At 42.0% G+C, this 27767-nt stretch overlaps 1 protein-coding gene and 1 long non-coding RNA gene across 3 annotated transcripts in view; both read left to right on the top strand.

Annotated features, from left to right (window-relative positions):
- The first annotated feature begins 5027 nt into the window (after positions 1 to 5027).
- On the top strand, positions 5028 to 10054 carry LOC148758683 (uncharacterized). The gene is made up of 3 exons (XR_016020571.1): positions 5028 to 5497; positions 6829 to 6897; positions 8976 to 10054. It is a non-coding gene; the product is annotated as an uncharacterized LOC148758683 (long non-coding RNA).
- Positions 10055 to 11613: 1559 nt separating this feature from the next.
- The window catches only part of PYGL (glycogen phosphorylase L), a 49455-nt gene continuing 33301 nt past the window's right edge, over positions 11614 to 27767 (top strand). Inside the window, exons 1-4 of one of the 2 annotated variants that reach the window (XM_088797333.1) lie at positions 11614 to 12066; positions 16947 to 17048; positions 19237 to 19315; positions 22443 to 22546. In XM_088797333.1, coding sequence (XP_088653459.1) covers positions 11824 to 12066; positions 16947 to 17048; positions 19237 to 19315; positions 22443 to 22546 — 528 coding nt within the window. In that variant the 5' untranslated portion in view covers positions 11614 to 11823. The remainder of the gene's footprint in view (positions 12067 to 16946; positions 17049 to 19236; positions 19316 to 22442; positions 22547 to 27767) is intronic. The other variant, XM_019725677.3, reaches the window with a different exon arrangement.

Genomic DNA, 27767 nt, shown 5'->3' with positions numbered 1-27767 from the left:
ACCTAATAGATCTTTTCCAAGCAATGAACACAAACTCTCAAAACTGAACTGGGAATTTTTTCTCATGGCATAAAAATCCACTAATCTGATAAGAAAAAAAATTCATTCTTTGGATATTGTTGGTCTGAAAATCTGTCTCAACATGGACTCCGGAGTTACAAAAACCAGGTTCCCAGCCCATACTTACCAGTATGAGCTTAAACAAGTTAATTTAACCTCAATCAGCCTTAGTTTGTCACAAACTAGAGGTAATAATACCTACAGGATAGGGTCATTGTGAGGATTAAGTTAGAAAATATGTGAAGTGACTTAATTCCTCTTGATTAAACTCTTTGATCTTTGCAATGGAAAATGGTCAGCATATAATTAAATACACATTGCTAGAATGCTTATAGTGCTGGGGGGGAGGGGAGATTTGCAAAGGGATTTGGCCTTCAATAACTTTTAAAATTTTACATTCCTTAAATATAGTTCACGCCAGTGTTTCTTAGGGCAAGTAATAATAATAATAATAATAATAATAATAAAATAATTGCTACTGTTACTTTAGGGCTCACAATGTGCCTGGCACTATTCTAAATACTTTGTATTTATTAACTCATTTAATCTATACAATGGCCCTATGAGGTTGGCATTATTATTATCCCCCCATTTTAAAAATCAGGAAATTAAAGCAAATAAGGTTTGTGTAATTTGCCCAAGGTCACACAGCTGTTAAGTGACAGAACTGGGATTTGAACCCCCACATATCAGTCTGGGGCCTTCATGCCTAACCATTCTGCTCTATTCTCCAGATAGCAAAGAAGCACCAATCTCCATATGGATCGTGGGGGCTGGTCCCAGGGGGCTGCTCCACTTCCTCCCTCACATGCAAAGTTGTCCACATGAGATTTGCAGTAACAAATTAAAACTTCATTTTTTAATGTGTTTTGTGAATCCTCAAATTTTAAAAAATGTTCAAGTTTTAAGTTTTGTGAGATAAGTACTTTATGTGACTATGCATTCTTTGAGGAGAGACAGACCATGTCTTCTTCAGTATTAATCCACGTGGCCAGTGTTCTCTAGAAGCTGCTGCATGTAGTACATGTAAGCAAAGCAACCACACTACCTGTGCACAAACCGTCAACACTTGTCAAGCTTCTCAGCTACATCTGTGCATTAGAGGGGCATGTGTGACTGGAAGGTGATATAATCGACTGGGATCCGACAGTGATCTGAGAGAAGAGAGAAGTAAGTCTTCTTTCTGTTTCCTAGATGTGCACGGTTTATGTTCATGTACGTAACTGTTTTAGATACCTCATGTAAGTGGAATCATGCAGTATTTGCCTTAATGTGACTAGCCTCATAGATCACCGAGCATATGTCCCCAAGGTTCATCCACGTTGCTGCATATTACAGCATTTACTTCTTTTTCAAGGCTGAACAATATTCCATTGTATGTGCATACCATATCTTCTTTACCCACTCATTCATAGATGGACACTGAGGTTGTTTCCATAGCATCATGGCTATTGTGAATCATGCTGCAAAGCACGTGAGAGTGCTAAAACACATAGAATCAAAGAGTGAATGGTGGTTGCCGGAGTCTGGAAGAGGGTTTAATGGGGAGTTGCTAATAAACCGGCATAAAGTTTCAGTTAAGAAAAATGAACAAGTTCTGGAGATCTCTGCTGTATAACATTGTACTTATGGTTAACAACACTGTATTGTCCACTTAACAATTTGCCAAGAGTGTGGCTCTCATGTTAGGTGCTCTTACCACAATAATTTTTTTTTTTTTTTTAATTTAAGGTTTATGTCCAGGACCTGGAGAAATTCTGAGAGAGACCTGGCCTCCCTGCAGTCTGGCCCTTGACCTTGGCCCTCTTAGAGGATCACCAAGCTGGTGGGCAGAGTCTGTCTTCTCTAGACTTTATTTCCCATCTACTGTCCTAGAAGATGGAGAACAAAGTCAACGCCAGGCAATATTCGAAGGTAAAAAAGGTATCTCTTTGGCATCCTCTCACTTTCCTTTCTGTGTCCATCACTCTCACCCAGAATATAGTATCTAAAGTACTGAAAGCTCCTAACACCTACAACTTATCCCAAGCCTCAGGAACCATACTCGCTCAATGTCTTTCCCATTTATCTTATTCATCAAATCTCCCAGTCATCAATTTCTGGGTTATTGCTATATCAGGGTGAAAATCTCTATTATAGTTTCTTACAACTTCCCACTAAGGACTCTATATAAGTTTCTTAAAATACAAAAGTTTCAACAGCATTAGAAATCCTGTCCACCATTTGACAGTGCCTAAAAAGAATCTAGACCAATGTCAGCATAAGGAAGGCCGGACTAGTCAACTGTGATTGAAAAATAAGTTAAAATTTTTTTTAATTTAAAAAATAAAACTAAAAAAAGGGGGATGCGCAACAAGTGAGGGAGATCTGAAACCTGGAGTCAAGTTGCAGCTGGCCCACAGACCCATGTGGGAGAAATACATGCTTACTGTGTCGAGCCAGAAAGAAAAAAAGGTTTGCCCGTGAAACATAATTGTGGTCAAGATGCAAAGGGAACTTGTTGAAATAAACAGACTCCACCTTCTGGGACAGAGCAAGTTGGTCATCTGGAAAGGAGAAAAAAAGAAGTTGGGTCACCCCACTATCAGCACCCCACTCAGAAAAGCAAGGCCTGCACAAAATAATGTCCAGGGAGTTATGCCTTGCTGCAGCCAAGAGGGCAGCCACCTCCTCTTTTCATATCCTTTCAGGACCATGCTGGTCAGTAAACACCACAGCAGTAGGCAGAGGGGATGCTCTCATGTGGAGCTGATGTTACCACATGAGAGCTGAAGACGGAAGATCTTCAGAGGCCAGCCATGCTCAGGTGTTTTGCTAACATTCTTAAAGACAAAAATTATCTTTCTCAGTGAAGCAGAACAAAAGGGAGGGAGTTAAGAGCAGGATGGCTAGAAGGTAAGAATTTTTAAAACTGCAGCCATTGCTGCACCGAGGTCACTACAGTGCACCGAGGACAACTGCTTGGCAAGGAAACTGCTTTTTTTTCTCCCTCCCCCCTTTTTTTCTAAAAATGTTTTAAAGGAACCTCTGGTTATGTAAAAAGGAAAGCCCCAGTGTAGGCCAGCAAGAGTGACTGACAGAATGTGGAGCTAAATTGTTCGATGTAGTAATGTGAGAGTTTCACCTTTGTGCATAAGGGTCTGCTTTTTGTCGTTTTGTTTGTTTGCTCATTTTAAGGGACTTCGTTTTCCTCCTAGCAGCCCAGAGATTGCAGCTGGGGGTCTCAAGGGAATGAAGAGGTGGAGAAAGCTACTCCAAAAGGATGGTGTCCAGGAACATGGAAGCAGAATAGGACCCAAGGAAAGAAAGAGCCAGTAAGGAATTCCCTCTGACAGCGTTTGCCTAATGGGCTTTAGGCACAATCACGACGTCTGATATCTGATTTAAAGATACTTCCTGTGTTGTGAGATATTTCTCTTCTATTGCTACCCTCCCTGCCAAGTATTTTCAGAAGCTTCCTTAACTTATATAAATGAGTGCCCCTCTTAAGTGCCAAGCGCCTCTATGCTTGAGACTAAGTGAGTTGGGAATTGGAGAGTAAACCAAAAGGCCCAGGATTTATTGAGAATAAAATTATGCTGCATTTGTAAAATGAAATATACAACAATGAAAACATATGATGTTTGGTAAGAACATAAATAAAACTTTCAGACATAATGTTAAGTAAAAGAAGTTAGGCAAAATAGAGATAGACTGTATGATTCCATTTATACAAGGTTTAAAATAGCCAAAGGTCATTTGCAATATTGGAAATCAGGGTAGTGATTCCTTTTAGGATGGGAAAGTGGGGGCGCAAGGGAGGCTTCCAACTGCTCCTAATGTTCTGTAGCTCAGGCTGAGTGGGATCTGCACAAGTTACTCATCTGTACAAATTCACTGCAATACAAATTTAAGATTTATACACCTGTCTGTATGTTGTAGTGCTATAAAAAGATTACTCAAAAAAGGGGGTTTCAGAGAGCTTAACACATCAAAAGAGACATAGTTACTAAGGTTCTTCTAGTAAATGTTCGCTAAATCTAAGAACCTAATAGATTATACATAATGCCCATTTCTCCATTTCTTAGGAGACTGAGTCAGAGGACATCTCATTACCTCCAACACAAATGTCACCGGTCTTGCTCCCACTTGCCTTACCAAACCTCCAACCCCTGCGTGCCACGTCCTGTATTTCTGGGAGTCTCCATGTGCTCCCCATCTGGCTGGCAACGCCTCAGCCCAGGGAGCACAGCCGTTGCTCCAGGCCCTCCTCCAAGCTGTGCAGAAATAAAGTGCAAGAGGATAACTCACCTTCTCTTGCGGGAAGGTAAAACTGTTTCTGGGATCTGAGTATTCTTATAAAGCTTAGTGAGAAGAGTCTCAGTTTTTACGGACAGCCCTTGGTCCAATGGAACATATGCTTCCAGGTAGCTATACCAGAGAACAGAATCAAGAAACTGCTACAGATTTCCTACTTCCCTCTGACAACGAAGGCTTCTTCCTGCCTGGAGCTAATCACCTGACTCCTTGCACCCTTAGGATGAGTTGTCCCCCAGGAAGCTCTTCAGCCTCCATCTGCCACCCACAGCTTGCTAGACAGGCCCATGTATACCTGAACCCCAGCCATGGGCAGGCCTCACTTCCTTCCTGGATGACTCCAACCTCCCCTGGGCACACTGGCCTCACTCAGGCCTGTCTCACCAGTTCACAGACATGCTCACACAGGCTTGAAAGCCTGTGGTAGACCCCACTTAAAGCAGAGACCCCTCTAATCGACACTGTAAACTCATATGGTTGACTGGGACGCCCAAGCCACTAACACACCTAGCCTAAGGTGTGTTACAAATCTAGCCTAAGAATGCTAATTTCCCATGCTTTTTCTCATTGTTAAGAGATCTTCGATGTTCTATATCAGAATAAATTATATATTTGGATTTCAATATATTTACATCTAATGTTTTTAAAGAGAGTACGTGCTATCTACTTTATGCTCTGGCTAGAGTGATGAAATAATTAATTTTGATTTATCTTCTTCAGAATATAGGTATTTTTCCCAAAGTATTGTGGTGCATAATTCTCTGCAGCAAAGAAAGAGAAACAAAGCAGTAGTTAAAATTACAATCACGTCTTTCGCTGAACCGTTCGAGAGTCAGATGTCGAATTCAAAGAGCAAATCCCCCCACCTGCTGGTGTAAGCCTGTCTCTGCAGCTCTCACTCTGAATCTTTTTCCTCAAAAATATAAAAGACAATTTGTCATTAAAATTATGAGTAGAGTGAACTTCATATTTTCATCTTACACCGGAAATGTTTTTGGATTCCATAGCTAAGATACTATCATTCGAGAGGGTGGAGGAGGAAATAGAACTTCCAGGAAGAAAGAGAAACATCTGTTGTCATTTGGCTTCAAGACAAATACAAGATGCTCTTTCCTTCCAGCGAACTTACACAGCACCTAAGGTATGGGCTAATTGTTTTTTCTCTAGCACATTCTGCCTTGTATTTTCATTTGGGTGTAGTGGTTAACCTAGTTTCAAACTTCTTGGTAAGGCAGAGACCATGGCCTGTATTTTTTGTACCATTAACAGCAGGCACAATACCTAGCATACGGTGGGAGCTCATTCAAATGATGTTTTGTTGACTTTCCAAATTGGCCAATACTTTCAGGTTATTCTTCCATCAGGGATATGACCATAGGGGGAGTCCTATAGTCATGGTTGTAAAACCTAGTCAGGTTAGAAAATGACCACTCTCACAATAAGTATATGGACTTAGGTTTAAGTATAACGGGTGGGGAGGGGGAGGTACGCACAGATAAAGAGAGGGAGGCAGTTCCCAGAAAACGGGGTACTGGGGAAACTGTGTCTAGCTACTCTCTAGTCAGTTTGGTTTGCTGATGTATCCCAAATACCCAGCATATGCTGGACACATAGTAGGTGCCTAACAAATACAGATGTTTTCCTAATAAGTGAATACATTAAAACTCTGAGTTTGAAAAACAGAGATAGGTTCTGCTATGCAAAACTATGTTTAATGAACGATAATCCATCTAAGACATCAAAAAATATAAACACAAAAGCCCCACACGTGTGTATGAGATCAGCTTTCGATATATTTTCCAGACTCCCAGGTTCCATCCTTGAAAATACTAAGTGACAAGGAAGCTATTGTCCCTGTATTATATGTTTTAAGTGAATACATGTTGCCCGCAGCATCTAAGCACCTTACTGGTTAGAGCTTTAAAGGTGGGTAATTAACAGCTCACAGAAGTTAAAAGTATTTGGCATTTGAGAACCAGGTATTTGTGATTCCTTAGCTTTATCCCTTAAGGGAACAAAATTCTAAAAGCCAATAATATTTGTGTGGAGCTATATGTTTTATATAGTAAGTCCTGCAATTAATCAATGGGACACAAAGGGTGAGTCCCAATGTGGGCCCAACAAAGGTTTGCATGACAAAGGCCCTGAGGAAACAAGGTGACAGGGAGGCAGTCTCTAGGGCACCTTGCATCACAATTATCTGCTGAAACTCTAGGCTTAGCACATTTCTCACTTCCCTTCTTCTGTCAGCATTTGTTCATATCTCTTTGCAAAATTCTCCCAGAATTAATAGCCTCATTCATTCCCGTAACAAGTTGAAAGTTTTTTCTGAAACGTAAGTCTTGCTGCATTAATAATAATACCAGAGGTAAAGCAAATACAAATGGTATATAAACTCAGGAGTGCAAGAAATATAAGCTTTACAATATAAATAATCAGCTTAATTTCTAATTTGAACCTTCATTCCTCTAGGAACGGGTCATACGTAACCTCAACTGGTCTATTCAACTGGGAACCAAGACACAAGTGGCAGGGGTGAGGGTAAGAAACCCCAGGCCTTGACACCTCTCCCCTTAGGTATTCTCTGAGTCAGCTTCCACACTCACTCTTCAACCCATGGCTGCCCCCGGCCTCCCGTGGAATGAATGGGGCATCTTTGTGAACCTATCTAATCCCCAACTGGCTGAGAGCCTCCAAGAAGCTGCTTCCTTCCAGGGGGCCCTGCTACTTCCTGGATCTTCCCAGGATGCAGAGCCAAGACCCAGCTGGGCTGCTCTCAGATACTCCAACTAGCTGGGGTTTCTGCTGTCTCCCCAGGGAAGCAGGCTCCAGGCTACTCGCTCTAAGACCACTGACATCTCTACTCCTCCTGCACCCACTGTGTCATTTTCCTGAGCCCTTGGGGCTCTCACTCTTAGTGTGTCTCCCAAATGTTAACCTAGGTCAGCGGTCCAAACCCAGGAAGGCTCACGTCCATCCTCGGAGATGATAAGAACAAGCGCTAGAGTGGCTCCTCAAGGTAGATAGGCAAAAAGTAAACTACCAGGAGAAAAGCCAAACATTGGTTAATATTTCAAAATATAATCCAACTCAAAAGTTGACATCTTAATAATGCTTTTAACATTTCCTAGCACTTATCCACTCCTAACTTTTTTTTAACTTACTTTGCAGACATTGAAATGGAGGCACTAAGTGATTCTCCAGTCTCAGCATATTCCATGACAGGCATATTAAAATTGTCAGTGATTTGAGGGACTGGGAGAAGATAGGTGTTAAATATTTCTGGCTTCTAGGGAACTCCCACTGAACCACACCTAGCAAGCCGAACTACTGTATTAATGAGCAAATCAAATATGACAGGACCTGAAAGTGCCAGCAAGACCCACTTGTTTCAAGATAAGCCAAATATATTCAGGTAACAAGTGAATGGTCACAGTCACAGGCAATTATAGAGATGGCAATGCGTTCGGCCATGCCATCTACAGATTCTAAGGGCATTCAATTGTATAGGAAAAAATCCAGGTTCTCAGTCTCTTAGTAAATATTTAAAACAACAGCACCTAGGTAGTAACCTTGGTTGACAGAGTCATTCATTAAATATACTGCGTGGAATGTACTTAAATTCACTCATCGAACAGAAAGCTCAACTCATCTTTTACTCTGCCCATCTCCAGAGTGAAGATGGCCTGTTTGAGGGGCCACTTTGGACCTCTGGCATTTCCCTGGATTTCAGAACTGACTACAACTAGGTCAAAAGGCCAGAGAACAGTACAAAACAAACCAAGTGGATAGGGTAAGAAGGTCAGCCCAGGTGCAGGCAAAATTCAGGTTTACTTAACAGATCCCAAACCCTGTTTTAGAGGAGGGAAAACAATATGCAAAGATTTGAAAACCTCTTCAGCCACTTCCTTGTTAAGTGCTCTTGAGCAAGCTACTTCACGTTTCTAAGGCTTGGTTTCTTCATCTGTGAAATGGGAAGAAAAATAGAACTTGCCTCAGAGAGCTGGTGAGAGGACTATATGAGGGAATGGTCATTAAGAGTCTAGCCAGAGCTCTTAGAAAGTGCTAGTTGCAGTTTTGATGAACCTGTAAGTGGTATGCCAACGCAATAAGCCCTACGTTGAAGCACACTGGCTAACCTGTTTGTTTATCTAAGATCTTTCTGTGGTGGCCACTAGAATGGGCCTCACAGACCTCCAACTGCAGGGAGCATTCACTGACCAAGGGCCCCACATATCCTCACTGTGTTTGTGCAGAAGCCACGCCTTCCACGGGGGTGGGGTGGGGGGTGCTGCCACCAATGACTGAGAGAGCATGGGGACTCCTCTGATGGCTGACTTTGGTTCCAGAACTGCCCAGTGGCCTTGCTGGATCGCCCTGGGACTGCAGGGCAGTCTGGACTACTTCCCCTCATTCTTCCCTCCCTCCCTCCCTCTCCTTCACTGGCGGTCAGGCTTGCATCACATTCAGACACTCCCCCAGGCTAACTTGGCTCCTTCCCCATTTTCTGTCCCACAGGCATTTGCCCTAATAAAATCCTTGCATGTTTAATCCTATCTTAGCATCTGCTTCTCTGAAGATTTGGACTAACAAACTTTCCCAATGTTCTTTTCCAACAGTGGGCAATTTATATTTGTCCTGTGAGGTGTGGACAGTTTGTTCAGCTATTCACAACTGCCACTTCACCACAGAAACCCCAGAGAAGAAGCCGATGAGAAACAGGAACAACACAGGTCATTGTTGGCAAAGCTGGTGGTGTAAAGGGATGTAAGCAACTAACTCATACTTTTCCAGGGAACCACAGTTTTGGGGGTTTCTGGTCAGGGAGAGGTAAAAGGAAAGTTTTCTAAAGATAATCTTGGTCAAGTAACTTAATCTCTCTATGCCTCAGATCTTAGACCAGTACAAAATCAGCAGATGTTAGATTTCTACGAGATCTAGGAGACTACAAGTTCTGTGTTTCCCAAACTTCAGTTATAATTACACTCCACTTTTTGGCCAACTCATGTACCACCCAAACTCTACTGTTTTTCTTTAAGTAAATTCACTTTAGCGTAAAACTTGAAAAGCATATTTTATTTCAGAACGTTAACTACAAAAGTATCATTTACCGTAAATGGAAGCCAATGTTATGAAATTCTAGTTAGACGCTAAAACCTGAATTTGGAGCCCAGGCCTGCTTTCTGCTAAAAGTACAGATTAATGAGTGTTAAAGACATGTTAACACCAAAAACTTTACAGAAAGAAGACTAATAAAGAAGTTAAAGGGACCAACTCTCTGACCATGTCATTTATTATCATTTAAGACTGGATCTATGGATCTATGGTGTACCCAAATCACCTGGTCCCCTCATGCTCTGTTTAACATGCGGTTGGGTGGTCTCTCCTCACATTCTATAGTTTGGACATTGTGTAGTTCAGTTTTTCCTCTTTGACAGATTCAGCTCAGGGTGCAGACTCACTGACCCGATACTCAATCACGTAAGTAGGATGCTTATTAGTTCATCATTACCCTGTATTTCCAACAAAAATTTAGTACTGCAGTTAAGTAGATAGCAGGGCTGGGATCTACCTATTTGAAACTGTCTTAAGCTAAACTAAGAAAAAGTAAGTTTGCCTTTGGGGTCTTCTATCTCTCTTTGCATGCCCTAATTCCTCACTGCCTATTCAAGTGCCCAGACATTATTTTGCCTTTTGCTGCTGAGAGATCTCCCTGGAAGTAAAATCTACTCAGATATAATTTCCCCTCACTCCACTACTGCACCCTAATCTTTTGTCCAGCTGTTCAAGCTGATTGAGCTATTTCCCACCAACATGTGAGTGACCAAAAACCACCGAATGCTATGACCATCCAAGGAGTACTCAAAGCTGATTTTAAAAAACCGTAATTTTATTATCTAATTTGTCAAGGGATCTTCTTTTTCAGTCCCCCACCCCCAAACATTACCACACAGCCCTAGTTATTTTTAAGATCAATCATTTTGATGCCAGTCCACTCTCACTCTTAATTCAGGGTATGTCTGGCCTCTTTGAGGTGGCCACGCCTTCATCCCCATGTCCTATAAACGCTTTCTTACGAAGGTCATGGTAAGGCAGGCATTGCATGAGGCCCAGATCAGTGTCAGCACTGCCCCAAAGGCCTACGGTCTAAAACCCTGAAGCTTGGAGGACAAGGGGTTGGATATTTTACGACCGATGAGATTTGAACTTTCATTTTTATGGTGAGGGCTGCAGTTAGTCTAAGTCAAGTAATCCCACCCCTGACCAATGCATCAACTCAAAATAATCAGCTTTGGTTTATTATTAGAAGTAAAGTTTATTAGTCAGTTCTACTAAGGTTCTTTTTTTGGAAAACAATTCTGACAATGGGCTGTTTCTAAAATAATTGAATAACACTACTTCTTATTGAAAAAGAAAAAAGCCTATGACATCCTAAAATACCATGTGTTTGCCTTTGCCAAGATTTGGGTAAAAAAAAAAAACCACACACACATACAAATAAATACCACTAAAGCTGGAGGTGAACGGTGCAAAGATCAGCCTGTACTGCAGATTAACACAGACTGCTTTGTTTCATGTAAACAAGGCAACTGGCTCAGTGAGTTATGCCTTCATTTCCCACACACACACCCTCTCTTTTCTCCCCACGCTGCCCCCCTACCGATAAAAAGTAATTCAAAGTAAAAGTCCCTGCCTCCTAATCAGCCAGAAGGTCCGGCTCAGGACTTCCTGACTCTTACTAACCCGTCTCTACAGAGGAGCAGTAGGGTGCTTTGGACAAGGCGAGCATGGGTCTGAGGAGTCAAGAAATCCGAGTCCATGAGTCCTCAAAAAAATAAAAGGAAAGGAGCCACTCAGGAATTCCTTTCTGAGGTCTGGGATCCAAGATGGGGCAATGCCAAGGACGGCGGGACAACTGAAGTAAGAGTACTGACCCTTCAAGATCCCTTGCGATGCTATGGAAGCCCATTCCAGGTGAGAATAATGATGCCATAGCAAACAAACATCTCCACAACAAAAGTTTGCAAGCAACGTGCTTTCACACACAGACACCCCCCCTTGTACCCCAAAAGTCTAGCGTGGTGAGGCAGGGCTGCCCTCCCAGATGCCACAGACCCCGAAGGGAGCCTCGGACTGGCTACGTGACTTGCGGAAGGTCCCACCTCCAACCTCAAAGAGGGATCAGCCCCGGTCCCGGGACCGCCAGCTGCCAGCCCCGCCCCATCCGGGCGCACCCGCCGCGCAGACTCGCCGGTAGGGGTCTCGCGCGTGCCCGCTCGAGGCGGCTCGCCCTCCGCCGCCCCAGCAGGCGGCCAGCAGGGGCCACGCCGCGCCCAGGGGCGGACCCTGACCATTTCCTCCCACTCAAAGCCGCGGCGGCGGACGCTGCACGGCCGCCTCTGCGTCTGTCTTCCTGCGGGGCGCTTGGGGCCTCACGTCCCGCTCGCTGCGCAGCCCGCCGCCGCCATGGCCAAGCCCCTGACAGACCAGGAGAAGCGGCGGCAGATCAGCATCCGCGGCATAGTGGGCGTGGAGAACGTGGCCGAGCTGAAGAAGGGCTTCAACCGGCACCTGCACTTCACGCTGGTCAAGGACCGCAACGTGGCCACCCCCCGCGACTACTTCTTCGCGCTGGCGCACACGGTGCGCGACCACCTGGTGGGGCGCTGGATCCGCACGCAGCAGTACTACTACGAGAAGTGCCCCAAGGTACCGGCCCGGGCGCGGGGGGCCGGGCAGGGGCTCCTCCTGCAGCTGCGCGTCCAGGGTGCCGGAGGAGCCCCCGTGGTGACCCCTCCTCACCCGGTTCTCCCCCCCCCACCGGGGCGGCGAAGCTCCTCCCACCCCCTGAGGTCCGGGAAGATGTGTCAGAGCGGTGGGTGGGCGGCCCAGGGGACGTCCCGCGTTCCACTAATACCCCCCCCACGACGCCCTCCAGCCCCACCCAAACCACCGTCCACTCTAGTGCCCCTGGGCACCGCCTGGTGAGCACTCAGCCCTCCCTCGTCTGTCCACTTATCTCAAAATCTTTTTTTAAAGCATTTACTCCCAACATTTAATCAAGAGATCTGCGGCCTTCCGTATTGCCAGGCACCGTTCTGGTACCCTACCCCCCACCCCGTACTAGGCCCCCAGGCAGTCCGCCCTGTCCCAACCGGGCAAATGTCCTGCCTCCGAGCAGCTTTAGGGCCAAGGGCAGCGCTCTGCCTGACCCCTCCCCCCAGGTCCGGTGCGTGGGGTGTGGCGTCCCTGGACTTCATGATTCCGGAGGGATGGAGGCTGTGGGCCAGGGCGTGCGCTGGGCTCAAGACCTACCCACCTACCCTGGGAGCTGCTGAGGAAGGCTGTTCACAGGCCACCCCCGTCCACTGCACAGGGCTGGAAGAAGGGTTCCTTAGGATGTTTTTGGGAGCACAGAGGGACACGGTCTCCACCTGGCCAATCTAGGAAGGTGGGAGATGGGGGAGGCTTGAGGAGGACACAGGGTGAGAGCAGCTCTGGCTGCTGCAGTGAGGTGAGTATGAGTCTGTTTTGGGAGAGGAAACTGGAAAAGCTGGTTGGAGGTATATTGGAAGGAGCGAAAGAGGGATATATCCTGGAGGCAGTGAGAAATACATTAGGAATTTTTTTAATAAGTAAAAGCATGAAAAAGAAAAAAATGATCCATAACCCAGTGCCTAAAAACCTTTGAACAAAAGAAAGTAAATTCTTATACTAAGAAACTGCAGCTGAAACAAAACTTTCAAATGGAAGGTAATTCTTCCTCACTCCAGAGGCCTAGGCCTCTACCCCGGGTAGTAACTGCTAAAATATATCCTTAGAAAACACTTTTTGTATACATATACTTATTGTCCTTTTTTTGTTTTCATAGAGGGGATTGCCCCTTGCGCTACAAGTTATATTTTCACTTTTTAAACTGGAGAGTGAGATGATGAGTCATATTTTAGAACCTCCCCCCCCCCTCCACACACACACACCTCCACAGCATTCAGCACCAAGCATCACAGAACACACTCGCTTTGTATGTTTCTCCACCAGTGGCTTACCTGGTATTTTATAGTTTTCCTTGTTCTTCGGCTAGTTTCTTCTCTGGGCTCTCCTTCCCTACCTGAGTGCAGGTATAAGCCAGGTATTCTGATAGTGATACACTGGGGTACAACAGTGAACAAGATTCATTCCACACGTTAATAAAGTGTCTGCTCTGTGACAGTTGTTCACCTAAACAAGAGGTCCCTGCCCTCACAGAGCTTGGAGTAGAGCCCGTAAGTGTCCCAGCTCCTTTCCCACCTCCCCTGCTCTCTAGTAACTGCAGATGAATCCCAAATCTGGATCTCTAGCCTGAATTCTTTTTGAAACTTCATTCCTGCATATCTAAGTGCTTGGTGAACATACCTAGAGCTCTATTTCCTCAGACTCAAATCATTATCCCTCCCAGGCCTGCCCCGTCTTCTGTGTTTCTAGTTTTAGTGGCATTGCCATCCTGACAGTCACCCAGACACAAAACTTTAGTCCCACCTTTGAGTTCTTCCTGTGTTCCCCATTCAACTGGTTACCAAATTCTGTTGATTTCTGCAGGGTCTGTAGAAATTACTCTCTCTCCTGCAGTCTCACTTCTCTGCCTGACTAAGACCCTGGCTACTGGTCTATGAATTAGACTTCCAAGTGGTTACCTAGCTCCCCAGAAGTGGTAAAACTGGCAGCGTGCGGCTGAGTATGGCTAGCGGATATATTTTGTTTGGCCTGCAAGACATCTTTAAGCAGCTGAATTTTCAGTGCCTGTGGGCAGAACTCGTACACTCCAGTTCTTGGCCCAGTACTCCTCGTTGTTTTATGTGACCTTCGTTACACAGGTATTTTCTCTGCCTGACTCCTGAAGGTCATTCAGTGTGCAATCCCATCTCATTCTATGCATTGCAGTCTGATTAAGCTTACAGAAGCAACACATCTTGTCCTCTGCTGAGATGTCACTGGCTCCCATTGCCTGCCACGTCCTTAAACAAGCATTTAAGGCCCTTTTCAGTCCAGGTGAACCTGTCCTTCCCATCTTACCTCCCATTACCTTCCTGGACTTACGTTGCTCTCCCACCAGACCAATGTGCTGTCCCCATCCATGCTCTGTTCTTCCCAATTCTGGGCCTCTGCCTGCACTGTGCTCTTCACCCAGAATGCCTTTCCTGCCTGTGTCTCTATGCTCAACTCTTGCCTGTCCTGCAAGCCTCAGTTTTGGTGCCATCTATTCCATGTCTTCCCAGAAGTACCCAAGTCCTCTGGTTAATGCTAGGAATACAATTAAACTTATTTTTAAAATATTGATTATTGTTATCTATTTTATCTTTGCATGCTTTTTGAAAATGTCCACTTTTTCTAAAGTACACATAAATTACTAGTAATAGTAGTGCATGCATGTACTTTCTAAGGTACATCAGAGATGCAAATATTTTACTACAGGAGTATATAATCAGTGTTTAGAGACCACTAACTAAGAGGATGGGGGAGATCTATTTTTCAAGGTCTTATATATCCCCAAATATAAAATGAGTTCCCCCCCAAAAAAATGTATTCATGAGAAAATAGGAAATCACCTTAAATACATGTCTTTGTAAACTCTGTCACATAATGAGATGCTCTCTAAATTATTTTAAGCAGCAGCATTTTTTCGGAAGACCTTGAAGGGCGGCAATGAGGGGCGGCCGGATGGCTCAGTTGGTTACAGTACGAGCTCTGAACAACAGGGTTGTGGGTTCGATTCCCACGTGGGCCAGTGAGCTGCGCCCTCCACAATTAGATTGAAGACAACAAGCTACCGCTGAGCTTCTGGAAGGGCATACCGATGGCTCAGTTGGTTAGAGCGTGAGCTCTCAACAAAAAGGTTGCCTGTTCAATTCCCTCATGGGATGGTGGGCTGTGTCCCCTGCAACTAAAGATTGAAAATGGCAACTGGACTTGGAGCTGAGCTGTGCCCTCCACAACTAGAATGAAGGACAACTTGGAGCTGATAGGCCCTGGAGAAACACACTGTTCCCCAATATTCCCCAATAAAAAAAACGGGGGAGGCAAAGAAATTTAACAGATACAGCCATTATGACTTCACAATTCCAAGTGTAGGATATATGTGCTGTATTTATAAGCAAGATTTTTATAGATCACTAAAAAGTAAAAAAACAATACATAGTGGTTATATTATAGAGATCATGAAAATACACGGAAAAAGGAAAAAAATTGCCGATATTATGCAAATGGGTATTTGTGGCTCAAGATAATACCCTTTCCTGTGATAAAGTGGCCTTGTGTATGAGGGCACCAGCCATGAGGGTGAGTGGCACCTCTTTGGCCTATGTCTGCCCAAAAAAGATATCTTTTCCCAACTCACACAAAGGCATCGAGTTGGCTGATGAGGGCCCTAATGACAGTGGTAGAGAAATTCAAACAACTCAGATAAAAATAATGATGTGCTCTGGAAAATAGTATTAGATGACTCACTGAATATGGATGTTGACTACCTGTGTGAATACTTAATATTCAATTGTTTCATTAAAGTGAAAGTGGAAAAATGAAATTTCTAAATTGATATTTTCATATAATGATTTAAATATATGTATAACTAATGAGTTAAATATTGGAGTAGACATTTGTTGTATTGAACTATATGCTTTTATATTTTTACGTTGACCAAATATTTTTCTTTTTGGTTCTTTTTATTGAGAAATGGGGGTGTCCCTAAAATTCAAGGTAACTTTATATCGATGAATTTACAAATTTTTGTTTTGTGTTTGGTGGAAAAGAAAAGGGGAACTGATACGGAGAGAAAAATATTGTAAAAGGAGATGATAAAGTTACTCACTGATCCCGTTTTAAAAAATGATAAATTGCACTTGTATTTTAAACGGTTTTAGGCAACTGTGACCTTTGCACCTTTTACTTTCAACTCTGATAGTATTTACCTGGCTTTTACTTTGTGAAAGGCCGTTTCTAAGTTGACAGAGAAATTTCCCATTTTATCAAGAACAAACACCAATAAACCTGAGGTAGTCTTTTGTTATTGCCAGCCCATAGACTTTCTAGAATGAATTAATTCTAAAATAATTAACTGTAACATTATTTATAGTAATCAGTCAAGAAGGAGTACTTTCTACCCTTGGGGTGTATCTTGAAGGAGTAAATCTTTGTTTCTTTGATGACTTGAGATAGTCACAGCCAACCCCACCTGAATTTCATCCTATAAATATTTTGCTATGCCAGTCTGACTTCTATTTGTCCAAAACATATGCTTAATTCAGGAGGCTCATGAACAGGAAGAAAAAACAAAACAAAACATTGAACCTAATTAGTTGAATGAGTTTACTTTTTTCCTCCTTGGGGGTAAAAGATACTGAACTATTTTGCCAAAAATAGGATATAAAATGGTTTTCCCAAAGCCAGTTGTCAGTATGTTTTTATTTAGCCCTTTATACATGTGAAGGAGTTTCATTTGCACCTGTGTCAAAGTAGATCTGTCTGTCTGTGTTCCTTATTGGTGACCTTGTGTTTTTATGTTGACAAGTAAGATTGGCCTCATAAAGTTAACAGGACCTTTCTTTTCTTTGTTTCAGAGGGTTTATTACCTTTCTTTGGAATTTTACATGGGCCGAACCTTACAGAACACCATGATCAACCTTGGCCTGCAGAATGCCTGTGATGAGGCCATTTACCAGGTACATTGTCTCCGTATTTCTCTTATTCTCTCAGACCCTTAAATTTCAAGTTCAGTTGTTCAGGAACCTTGGGGACGCAGCACCAAAAAAAAACAAAAAACTATTAGCTATTAGAAATAAACTACTGGTGATCTCTGGTTTAAGAGAAACAAAGTTAGAGAACCACTTTTGCCTAATGAGAATTTTCTTTTGCAATCAAAGTTTCTAACAGCATTCCCCAGCAAATTACATTTTAGAAATTAGCATCTGAACAAGCCTTTTATAAGGGCTTGAATCCTTGCTGTCAGAATCACAAGCTTTACTTTGGGCTGCTACCTACTTTTAAAAAGTCATCAAAGTTTGACTGTTATTCATATATCAAGGCAATATGTGAAAATAATAAGCTCTTAAAATTCCATCCTCATACTTTATTGCTTAATGAGATGTGAAATATACTTCCTCCTTAAATGAGGAGGCTGCGAGGCTGCGGTCTTAAAGCTACTATGCTAATATGTTTTTATGAACATATTTAACTGTTTCTTCCCTGAACTTCTGGGATCTGTTTCAAAAACAAATAGTCCTTAACCTTTTTGATGTAGCTGAAAGGAGGAATGGGTATTTGCAAAGACACATTCTAAATGAAAGACTATTCAAACTGCTCCTTTTCTTGGTATGGTATTGTCCCCTCATGTGGTCACTGACTTGTCACTAAGTTAGGTAGAGTATTAATATTTCCTGTGAAAAGCCATTGCAGCTCCCCTCCACTTCCCTTTTCTTATCTTCCCCTGATATCTGTTGAAAACAATATATCAAGATGAGATGAAGTGACCCATGTCTACTTGGTGCAAGTTTATGTCCTACTTTAGACTTATATTTTTAGACTTTAAAAAATCCTGAATGTGTTAGCATTAGCAGTTAATTTGCATGAGTAAACTCTAGTTATACCACAGAGTAAATTTGAAAACCCCTGCAACAATGAACAGAAGCACATCCATTTTTGAACTCCTAGAAGATTTAATTATCAAGGGTGTGTGAGAAAGCAACTTTTGGTATAAGGGTAGGGATCTAAGTAGGTGGCCATGGAAACTGGGGCATCAATTTTAAGCAGTTACATCATCTTACGCATATGTTTTCAAATATATAAATTCCGTTTTCATTTTAAATAATACCTAATTACATTGATTGCATCACTTTCAGATAAGAATGCAGTCATTTCACAACAGACTATCATTAGCCAAACATGGGCTAGATTATTACCTCGTCATCATTTAATTTATCTGACCATCAATTTCCACATTGTAGGATGAGCAGTTCAAAGTGACCTCCAGGGCTGCAGCATTCTGACATGAATCCACAGTTGTGGTAGTGGCCTCGGGCTGTGTAGGTCCCAACAGTTTGGGATAGGGAACTAGCTGGCAACCAGTTGTATCCATCCTCAAGGTCACAAATGCCTCTTGGCCTCCTACAGCCTTTTACCTACCCCAGAGAGAAGTAGATTTTAACCACATCCAGCTGGACCATAGGGCTGAGGTTTTCCTGACTGCTATCTGGCCCCAGGTCTCATGGGCAGTGACTCACTAACTGCTTTTGGGTTAACAGCCATTGACCCTACTGAGTAAATATGTTATGGTCATGAAAAGATGAACTTTACTCCATCCTGAAGAGTCTAACCTCATACCTTTGGATAATTTTAAAAATCCGTTAGCCCAGTTAGTGTCAGCTTGGTACTGGACTGTTGCTGAGGTTTTATCCTGAAAGCACAGAAAAATAATTTTAAGAAATAGTAGTAAACATTTATTTAGGAATATCTGCCTGGGAATAATTCTAAATTATTTGTATAATCTCATTTCATTCACAGCAACCCTAAACAAGGTACATACTGTTGTCCTCGTTTTTTAAAGAAAAGTGAGGCATAGAGAGATTTAGTACCTTGCCCAGGATCATGTAGCTGTGAAGTAACAGAGTCAGTGTTGAACATTTAGCCCCCATTTCTCTCCAGGCTGCTGCTAGACCATTCCGTACAGTTTATGTCTGTGGTCACCAGCATCTGCCGTGGGCATCCGATGCCAGAACAGGTTGCAAGGAGCTGACAGGATTGAGTACACATATGAACCTGGGCGCCTGACCCAGAGCTTTAGGAAATGACTGTTCTCTCTGAAATGGCCTGCGTTTGTATCCACATCCAATGTTGTTTTCCTTTTGTCACCAGCTTGGATTGGATATAGAAGAGTTAGAAGAAATTGAAGAAGATGCTGGGCTTGGCAATGGTGGTCTTGGGAGGCTTGCTGGTAAGTGACATGGTTAGTGTGTTATAGTGTCTGGCCAGTTGATGCCTTCTCACATGCCATGCATGACCATGCTAAGAAGAAACAGACTGGCTTCCTAGGAGAAGTGCAAGGTATGACTTGGTTACAGATATATTTGTTTTTGAGTTTGCACGGTGGTTTGACCAGTTCTAGACTAACAGTAGAGAAGGGAACTTGAACAAAAGAGACATTGCTTAAAACCCTAAAGTTAACCAGATCCTTCCTGTGCACTTAAGGGTTTCCAAAGTGGCCCCTTTACCTCACTGTCATTTGTTCACAGCTGCTCAATTCATGTACTTAAGTAGTACGACCTGAGTTGTTTAGCCATTGTGTTGTTGTCTTGTGCACTTGACAGTTTGCGTTTTGATTGACTAGTAGGTAATGATACACTTGTTATGTTATTGGTATGATTTAGGTAATTAACATTCTTTTTTTGTATGGATGCAATTTGAGTGCTTTATTCAGGAAATGATTTTTCAACAAATATAGAGGAATACATTAAAAATACAACATCGGGGCCGGCCCCATGGCTCAGGCGGTTAGAGCTCCATGCTCCTAACTCCGAAGGCTGCTGGTTTGATTCCCACATGGGCCAGTGAGCTCTAACCACAAGGTTGCCAGCTCAATTCCTCAAGTCCCGCAAGGGACGGTGGGCTCCGCCTCCTGCAACTAAGATTGAATATAGCACCTTGAGCTGAGCTGCCTCTAGGATGTCTCCGTTGGTTGGAGCGCGGGCTCTCAACCACAAGGTTGCCGGTTCGACTCCCGCAAGGGATGGTGGGCTGCGCCCCCTGCAACAGGTAACGGCAACTGGACCTGGAGCTGAGCTGTGCCCTCCACAACTAAGACTGAAAGGACAACAACTTGGAGCTGAACGGCACCCTCCACAACTAAGATTGAAAGGACAACAACTTGATTTGGAAAAAAAGTCCTGGAAGTACACACTGTTCCCCACTAAAGTCCTGTTCCCCTTCCCCAGTAAAATCTTAAAAAAAAAAAAAAAAAAAAATACAACATCAACTCCATGAAGTTAAAAATATTCCTATGACCAAGCAATTCTACCTCCAGATATCAACCCTAAAGAAACACTCAAACTTGTGCACAAGGAGGCATGTGAAAAGAATTGTTACAGTATTATTTGTAAAAGCAAAATATTAGAAATACCTTAATATCCATTGATAAGAGAATAGGTAAATAAGTAGTGGAATATCCATGATACAGGATAATACGCAGCAACCAAAAAGAATAAGATTGATCTGTATGTAATTCCCTCGATAGAGCTCCAAGGGGAAAAGAAGCAGTTTGCATTAAAAGCCACACAGCATGCTACTCTTTATGTTTTAAACAAATTAATATTTTCTATAGATACAGATATCCGTTAGAAAAGTCTGGAATTTGAAGTATTAAACTGCTCCCTGTGATCTTCCCTAAAGAAGAGTGCAGAATAAGGGGTAGCAATCAAATGGTAATCCTGTCTGTAACATTTTAATTCTTTTTACAAGGAGATGTATGACTCTTGAAATTTAAATTTAATAATAAAAATGTAGTACCACATGTGAGAAATAATACCTATTTCTTCTCTTTTAGAAGTGATTTTACGCACACTTTCAAGTTACTAGAGTTCCATTAGTATGTTTCATATTATTTAATCAGTACTATATTCATTGCAGTGTGCTTTAACGTTGCCAAGTAATAGGAAGCACTGCTTTTGCAATATTGCTACCTCGTGAAGTCAGTCATCGGGCAATTTAGTAGGCTTTGCATGGGGCTGTAAAGACCAGCAGAGCCAGTGGCACATACTTCGAAGAATGACAACCAGCCTGCCTTCCTTTTATGTACAGGCCCAGAAGTTCAATGTATAAATTGACTGGGTTAACCCACTCTGTGCCTGCCATTCATGACCTTCAGTTGGCTGATAAGGTCAGAGTGAAATGGCAAATGAAGCTGAGTAATTCTCATTACATGACCTCATCTCTTACCTGACTGAAAATATTGGGACCCTGTTCTGGTCAGACTCTAAGGATAATTAGATCAGAACCCAGTAAAAGCAATATCCACAGCTCTGAGGGATCAGGAACTAGAGCAGAGCCAGGCCACGTGGCACAGGGACTGGAAAACTATTGGTCTATGTTTTAGGGCTCCACTGTGAACCTAACTCAGTTCATTTCTGTTTGATCTACAGTTGTCAATGTTCTTTTCAGTTTTAGATCCTACTGTACATTTCCTCATTCTCTGTGTATTTCTTAGTTCAAATTCCTGAGAGGGCAGTCTGATTAGTATAACCTCTCAGGTTGCACCTGGCCTCAAGATCGATCCCTACCCAGCCTGTTGACTGGCTTCTCTGGGTCAGGTGCTGCTCTGTTATATGCTTTTGGCTACAAGTAACAGAAAACCTAGCAAAAAAATAGTTTGACCAACAATGACATGATGTTGTCTTTCACTGCACCCATAGTCTCCCTCGTACCTCTCATTGGATTGAGTATCATTGCATATCCATGCCAAAACCAATACTGGTGAAGGAAATAGAATTACTGTGATAGGTTTAGAGGCTTAGACCAGTCAAGCAAGATTCACTTCTAGTCCAGCCTCCCTGAAGCACAAGTCCACCTGATATCTGAACAACATTGGAATTCCATTAGCCAGAAAGAGAGTCTGCCACACATGTCCAGATAGTCAGCTATATGGTCACATGTAAATTATACTGTCCTTGGGCTGTCTTTTCAAGCAGGTGGCCATGGAGACAGCTTCCCTTGGAAAGGGTGGTGTGAGCGACCCAATAACCGGCATATGTAAAGCAGGCCAGCTTACTCCCCTGTTCTCAAATGTACACTGGCTATTTCTAGATGGTGAGATAATAAGTGATGTCTGTTTTCTGCTTTATACATTTTTATGTTTTCTAACTTTTCTATAGTATTCATTTTATAGTTTAAAAATTTTATTTAAAAAAATGAATACCCAGTATGCAGCAGTCTCTGTGCTTTAAAATACAAATGTGGTTCCTCATAGAAGTATATTTTGTGACTGCCATGTGTTTTTTTTTTAAAGAAAGATTTGAAATTTTGACTAACCTTGATATCTCTGCCTTTTGCCTGTGTTTTGATGAATTTAGCCTGCTTCTTGGATTCCATGGCAACCCTGGGACTCGCAGCCTATGGATATGGCATCCGATACGAATATGGAATCTTCAATCAGAAGATCCGAGATGGGTGGCAGGTATGTGAGCCATCTTTTTCAGTTCTGTCATTAAAATACTTCTCATTCGTAGTGTTCTGTATGTTTTATAATTTACAGTGTTCTGGATGATTTACATTTAACATAGAGCTCCACTAATTTACCTTGCATTTGGTTGATCTCAGTGAATACTGTCAGTCTTCTCCCTCTGGGATGTAAGTTCCTAAGAGCAGAGAACCTGCCAGTATCATTCACCACCAGATCCATAGCATCTTATGCAGTGCCTGACTCACAGGGGGCTCTGAAAACATTTATCGCTGACTATCTGAATGTGGACCACTTGCAATGTGTGACGTTCGTTCTCTGCAGCATGCTAAGCGGAGGAGCGCATTTTTTGACTGGTGATCTCTCCCAGTAACCCTTCATGGTGGAATCATGTTGCCATTTTATAGGTGAGAAAACTGAGTTCTTAAGAAGTGGAGTTACCTCATGTCACACTGCTGACAAACATGGGATTGTCCCCAGATTTCCAGGGTCACAGATACGTAAGCTCAGTGTTCTAATTTTTTATTAAGATGAAAGCGGCAGTCTTGTTAGCTATTGTATCAAATAAATCTGTCACTTATTTAATATGTATTATTATAGTGCTCTAGATTTGCACAAATTGTATTCAATCCATACAAATGGCTCTTGTTTTACTTTTGTATGACAAAACCAGATTCCTAGGCATATGTTTCTGTTACCTTTGGGGGCTCTGAGTCTACAGTTAGCGTAGTATGAAGAGGTTTCCCTGATTCTCAGTGTGATTTGCGCTTTCTCTCTACCTTTGTCCCACATACAGCATTGACAAAAAGATACTGGATTAGTTTTCCAAAAAGCTTGAGTTCTCTAAGCCCCTCCCACACTTCCAAGAGTCAGTCCAGGGCAGCATGCTCGAGAGTTTGGATGGGAGGCCCTAGGCTGGAGCTCATCCAGTGGAGAGGAAGGACAACAAGCTTGGTGTCGCCACAATCTTCTTTCCCCTCCCGTGGTATTTGGATACTCTTTGGGCCAAGGAAGGAAGGAACTAAGAGATTTGGTATGATGAGAGAATATACCAAGGAAGAAGTCTCAGAAGGAGAATATTGAGAACGTATTGAAAGATAAACTTCCAAATTTTGCTAAGGACCAGTGTATCTTTAGCTACTACTAAATAAATCAGGAGACAGCATTGTGTAGAAAAAAACATTTGGGCCCTAATTTGAGATTTAATTTCTAATTTGAGGCCTAATTGCAGCTCATTACAAGGTGTATTGCCTCAATTTAGTCACCTAACTTCTCTGAGCCTCATTTTTCTCATCTGCAAAATGGAGATACTAACTACTGGTATTAGGTTGGTGCAAAAGTAATTGCGGTTTTTGCAATTGTTTTTAACCCTTTAAACTGCAGTTATTTTTTACCAACCTAATAGCTTCACAAAATTATTATGAAAATATGTAAAATATCCAACACACAAATAGACATTCAATAGAATGTTAATTTTTGCCTAAGAAAAGGAGGATAATTTAATAAATTGTGTCATTGTGTAATAAAATGTTAATGTAGCCAGCCATTAATATTATATTTTTGATTTAATGAAATGAGAAATTGTTCATTGAAAAAAAGGAAGTGTAGAATCATATGAATGGTATAAACTCAACTTTCCAAAGACAGCCAAAAATATAAAGTGCTAGGAAAAAATTACATTAAGCTTCAACAGTAATTATCTCTGGCAGATAAGATTACAGGTTATTTTTTACAGTCTTCTATTTATACTTCTACATATCCCATTCTATAAGAAGTGTGTATTTTATAATCATAAAAAGCTATAACAGCAGAACAATTGGTTCCCTTCCGCAATGAAATAACCTAGAGTTACACGATAAGAAGCCTAGCTTAGCAGGCATTTTCAGTATGACCAGCATTTTGACACAACCTGATACCAAGCAATGCGTAGTATCCATTTTCAGGCTTTGAAAGTACCCTGTGTGGTGCTCATTATACCCCAGAATGTTTAAGGATTTTGTGTCTCATCTTTTAACTACTGTTGTGTGAAAGATTTAAAAGAAACACAGCAAATCAATCTTAGAAAAAAATTTTTTCAAGTGCATTTTCCCCAAAATTTTATAAAAGGTCACTATTAATCACACATACTACTTCTGCTACTTTTAAATGGATTTTATTCCAAGAAACCATCCCTTTCTCTCCTATCATACAAAGAAAGGAAGTATATATCACTCCTATCAGACCCAGTAAGTACATATTATCCAGTGTTCTTTAAAAAAAAATAAGAGGCCAAGTGACTTTTGCTAATCTCCAAAGCTAGCCTCACTAGCTAGCCATCCTCACTTCTTTCATTATGACTTGAAATTGAGTAAGAAGAACACATAATTTTATTTGCCACATCCATTGTGCAAACATAAATATGCAAGAGCAAACATAAAATACACCATACCATAAAAAAGAAACCATTTCCATGAACAAAAAGTATTTCCCAGGAAATCAGCACGCCTCTTCAGGGTATAGTCACACACCCATCCACATTAGATACATCCTTGCTCTTACAACGGCAGATACAGAGAAAGCTGATGAAAATTGTACAAGCTGGGAAGATTTGTAAAGGGTGATGGACTTTTAATTTTCAAGGAAGATTTGCAGTAATAGTGTGTTCATTGTGAACCCCCCCTATGGAATATTTTGTTGCTAAAATTCTTGACTTACCTTGAGCTCGAATGGGGATAGTTAAAGCTTTATCAGTAATAGTCCTCTATGAAAATAACTGGCCTCTGGGAGGAACAGGGGAAAAGATAATTGCGACCAGCTCACATCAAAGTTTTAACTGTCTCACATCAAAGTTCTCACAGTAGGTGTCTTGGAGTAGAACCAAACAGTGTCTGCTGGACCCTCTGTCGCTTAGAACCCAAGCCAAGCCTGTTATAACCAGTCATGCACAGTTCCCATGACCCCGCAATCTTCTAGTTACCATTGTTGAATTCTTGGCGTTCCCAGAAAAAATTTTCAATTATTTGTACCATCAGAAAGTAAAGTTTGTTGTCTACTCCTGGTGTTTGCTCACTCGTTCTTCATGTCCTGTGTACCCCACAATTGAGGGGAAAGGCATTTCTTAGAATTCAATCACTGACAGAGCCCCCTGAGCTGACCTCTGCTTCCTTGCTGGCTGGAACTCAGATTGCATCGAGTAATTCCTCTCGAGAGATGCCAAGTCCAGGCTGCCACCCCCCACCCAGACTGGCACATTGCTCCTCCCTCCACAGAGCCTGCTGGCTTTGTCTCAGCTCTCTTTCATCCAGAATGTTCAGCTCCAGCAGCCCCCTCGGCTGTAAATGAAAGCTCTTCTCCCCTCTTGCCCCCGCCTTTCATATGGCTCAGCATGTGAGTGCATTCAGGGATCACTGGTACATGGAAATCTAAATTTATAGCCCACTTTGTTGATTCATTGGTAGAAAGAAAGGTACAGGAGTTTTATCACCATCCTACAGCTTCTATGGATTTAGTAGGGGTTGCGGGAGGCACTTCTCTTTCTCCTCTGATCTGCTCAGACCACCTTATGGTTATGAAATGTCTATTTTTCAATTCACCTTAAAAACAAGCTTTGTAAAATTGAGGGAATTATTAACTGATTCCTTGCTGAATCAGGAAGAGACTAAAAATAAAGAACAGCAAGCTCAGAGTTCTGTTGTCCTACAGAACTCGTTAACCCAGTGAAATTAAAATTAGCCATTATTTGGCAGGGAAAAGCCAGACCAACATTGGATGGCATGAAGAATAATCAGCAGACTAGTCCCTTGTCACTTAACAGTGTACCCTCAAAAGAGTGAGGGCAACCTCTGATTTCCCTAGGAGGCTGGGTGTGGGCAGATGGGTGGGAAGCTGAGAGCCCGTCCTCTCTTTTGGGAATATTTTAAGCTGCTTGAATTGCATTTCTCAGCAGAAAATAGGTTGTCAGTTCTCCAATGCACATGATTTTTGAGAGGAACACTGTTCCTGCCTCATCATCTTCCTGTTTCAAATAATACCTGCAAGTGTGTTTTACAATAGTCCTGAGTACTGAAATGAGGCAAAACCGCCTTACAGTTCTTTCCTGTTACAGGAAGCTGTGTTCACATTGCGCAGATTTTGAAAACCCCAAACTTGCCCTTGCAGCATAAGTGCAGCATGGAGTATTTTGTAAACAAGTCAGGTGTTTTGATCCTTTGTGGATATCCTCATTTATTTGTCGCTGAGTTTCTAGTTACTAACACATGCTAGTGGACTCTAACTTAGTTTCTTATCAGCTGATAAAATTCAGTTGTTTCCTTAATTTCCTTAATTAATTTTTTGTTGTTCTCTTTATGACTGGGATAGTGGAAGTCTAAATTCTGCATTACTGACTTTGTATCACCATGTAGCCCCTGGCTGTACCATGTATCCACTGGGGACTAGTTAAAAATGCAAAATTTCAGACCCCTCCCCAGACTGTTGAGAATCTGCATTTTAACAAGATGCAATTTGCTGATTACTTCAAATCTAGCTCCAGCCTTCCCTAGGCTTCGTCCTGCCTCCGAGTCATCCTCCTGCCTCCAGCAGCTCTCTAACTCCCAGACCTCTGCCTAAAGGTGTTGTTTCTATGAGTCCCCTTTCATTCACCATTATGTTTGTAGTTAATATTAATGAGCAACTTATGAAGTAATCACCCTGCTTTCTTGATACAGAGTCATGATCAGTGTCTGAATAAATGAATGTGTATTTGCTTATCTGGCTGTTGAGGTTAATATTTTGTCTAATATCTAAAAAAAAAAAAACAAAACAGTAGCTGTTTTTGCTTCTCTCTAACTGTGCCTGGGGCGAGCATTGAACTCCTATTTAGATCATGAGGCATCCAGCATAATATGTCCTAATTCATAAGCAATATCTTCTTAAACCAATGCTGAGTTTTCTAAGAGGAGAGAGCAAGGAATCGAAAAGGTAAAGTAACCATATTCTAATCTCACTGTACTTTGTAGTAAAAAACCTTACTCCTCCCTTCTTGTCAGAACACAATTCCATTTTTTAAGATAAATGTAATATTTTAAAGATTTCACTAATAATATCTTTATATAAAGGATGCATTCCCCCAAATGTGTTTGTGTTTGTTTATTGCAGCCAAAATTCATTTGATGTTTAGTATACCCTAAATACAAATTATGATTTTTAAATTTTTATAAGAAGTATTTTGTTATAATTACCATAAATGCATGTAAAACAT

The sequence above is a fragment of the Rhinolophus sinicus genome, chromosome 3 (genome assembly GCF_057876585.1).
Source record: "Rhinolophus sinicus isolate RSI-liver-muscle chromosome 3, RSI-T2T, whole genome shotgun sequence".
Classification (NCBI taxonomy): Eukaryota; Metazoa; Chordata; class Mammalia; order Chiroptera; family Rhinolophidae; genus Rhinolophus; species Rhinolophus sinicus.
Note: the sequence above shows the minus strand (reverse complement) of the source record. Positions and strands in the feature narration are given on the sequence as shown.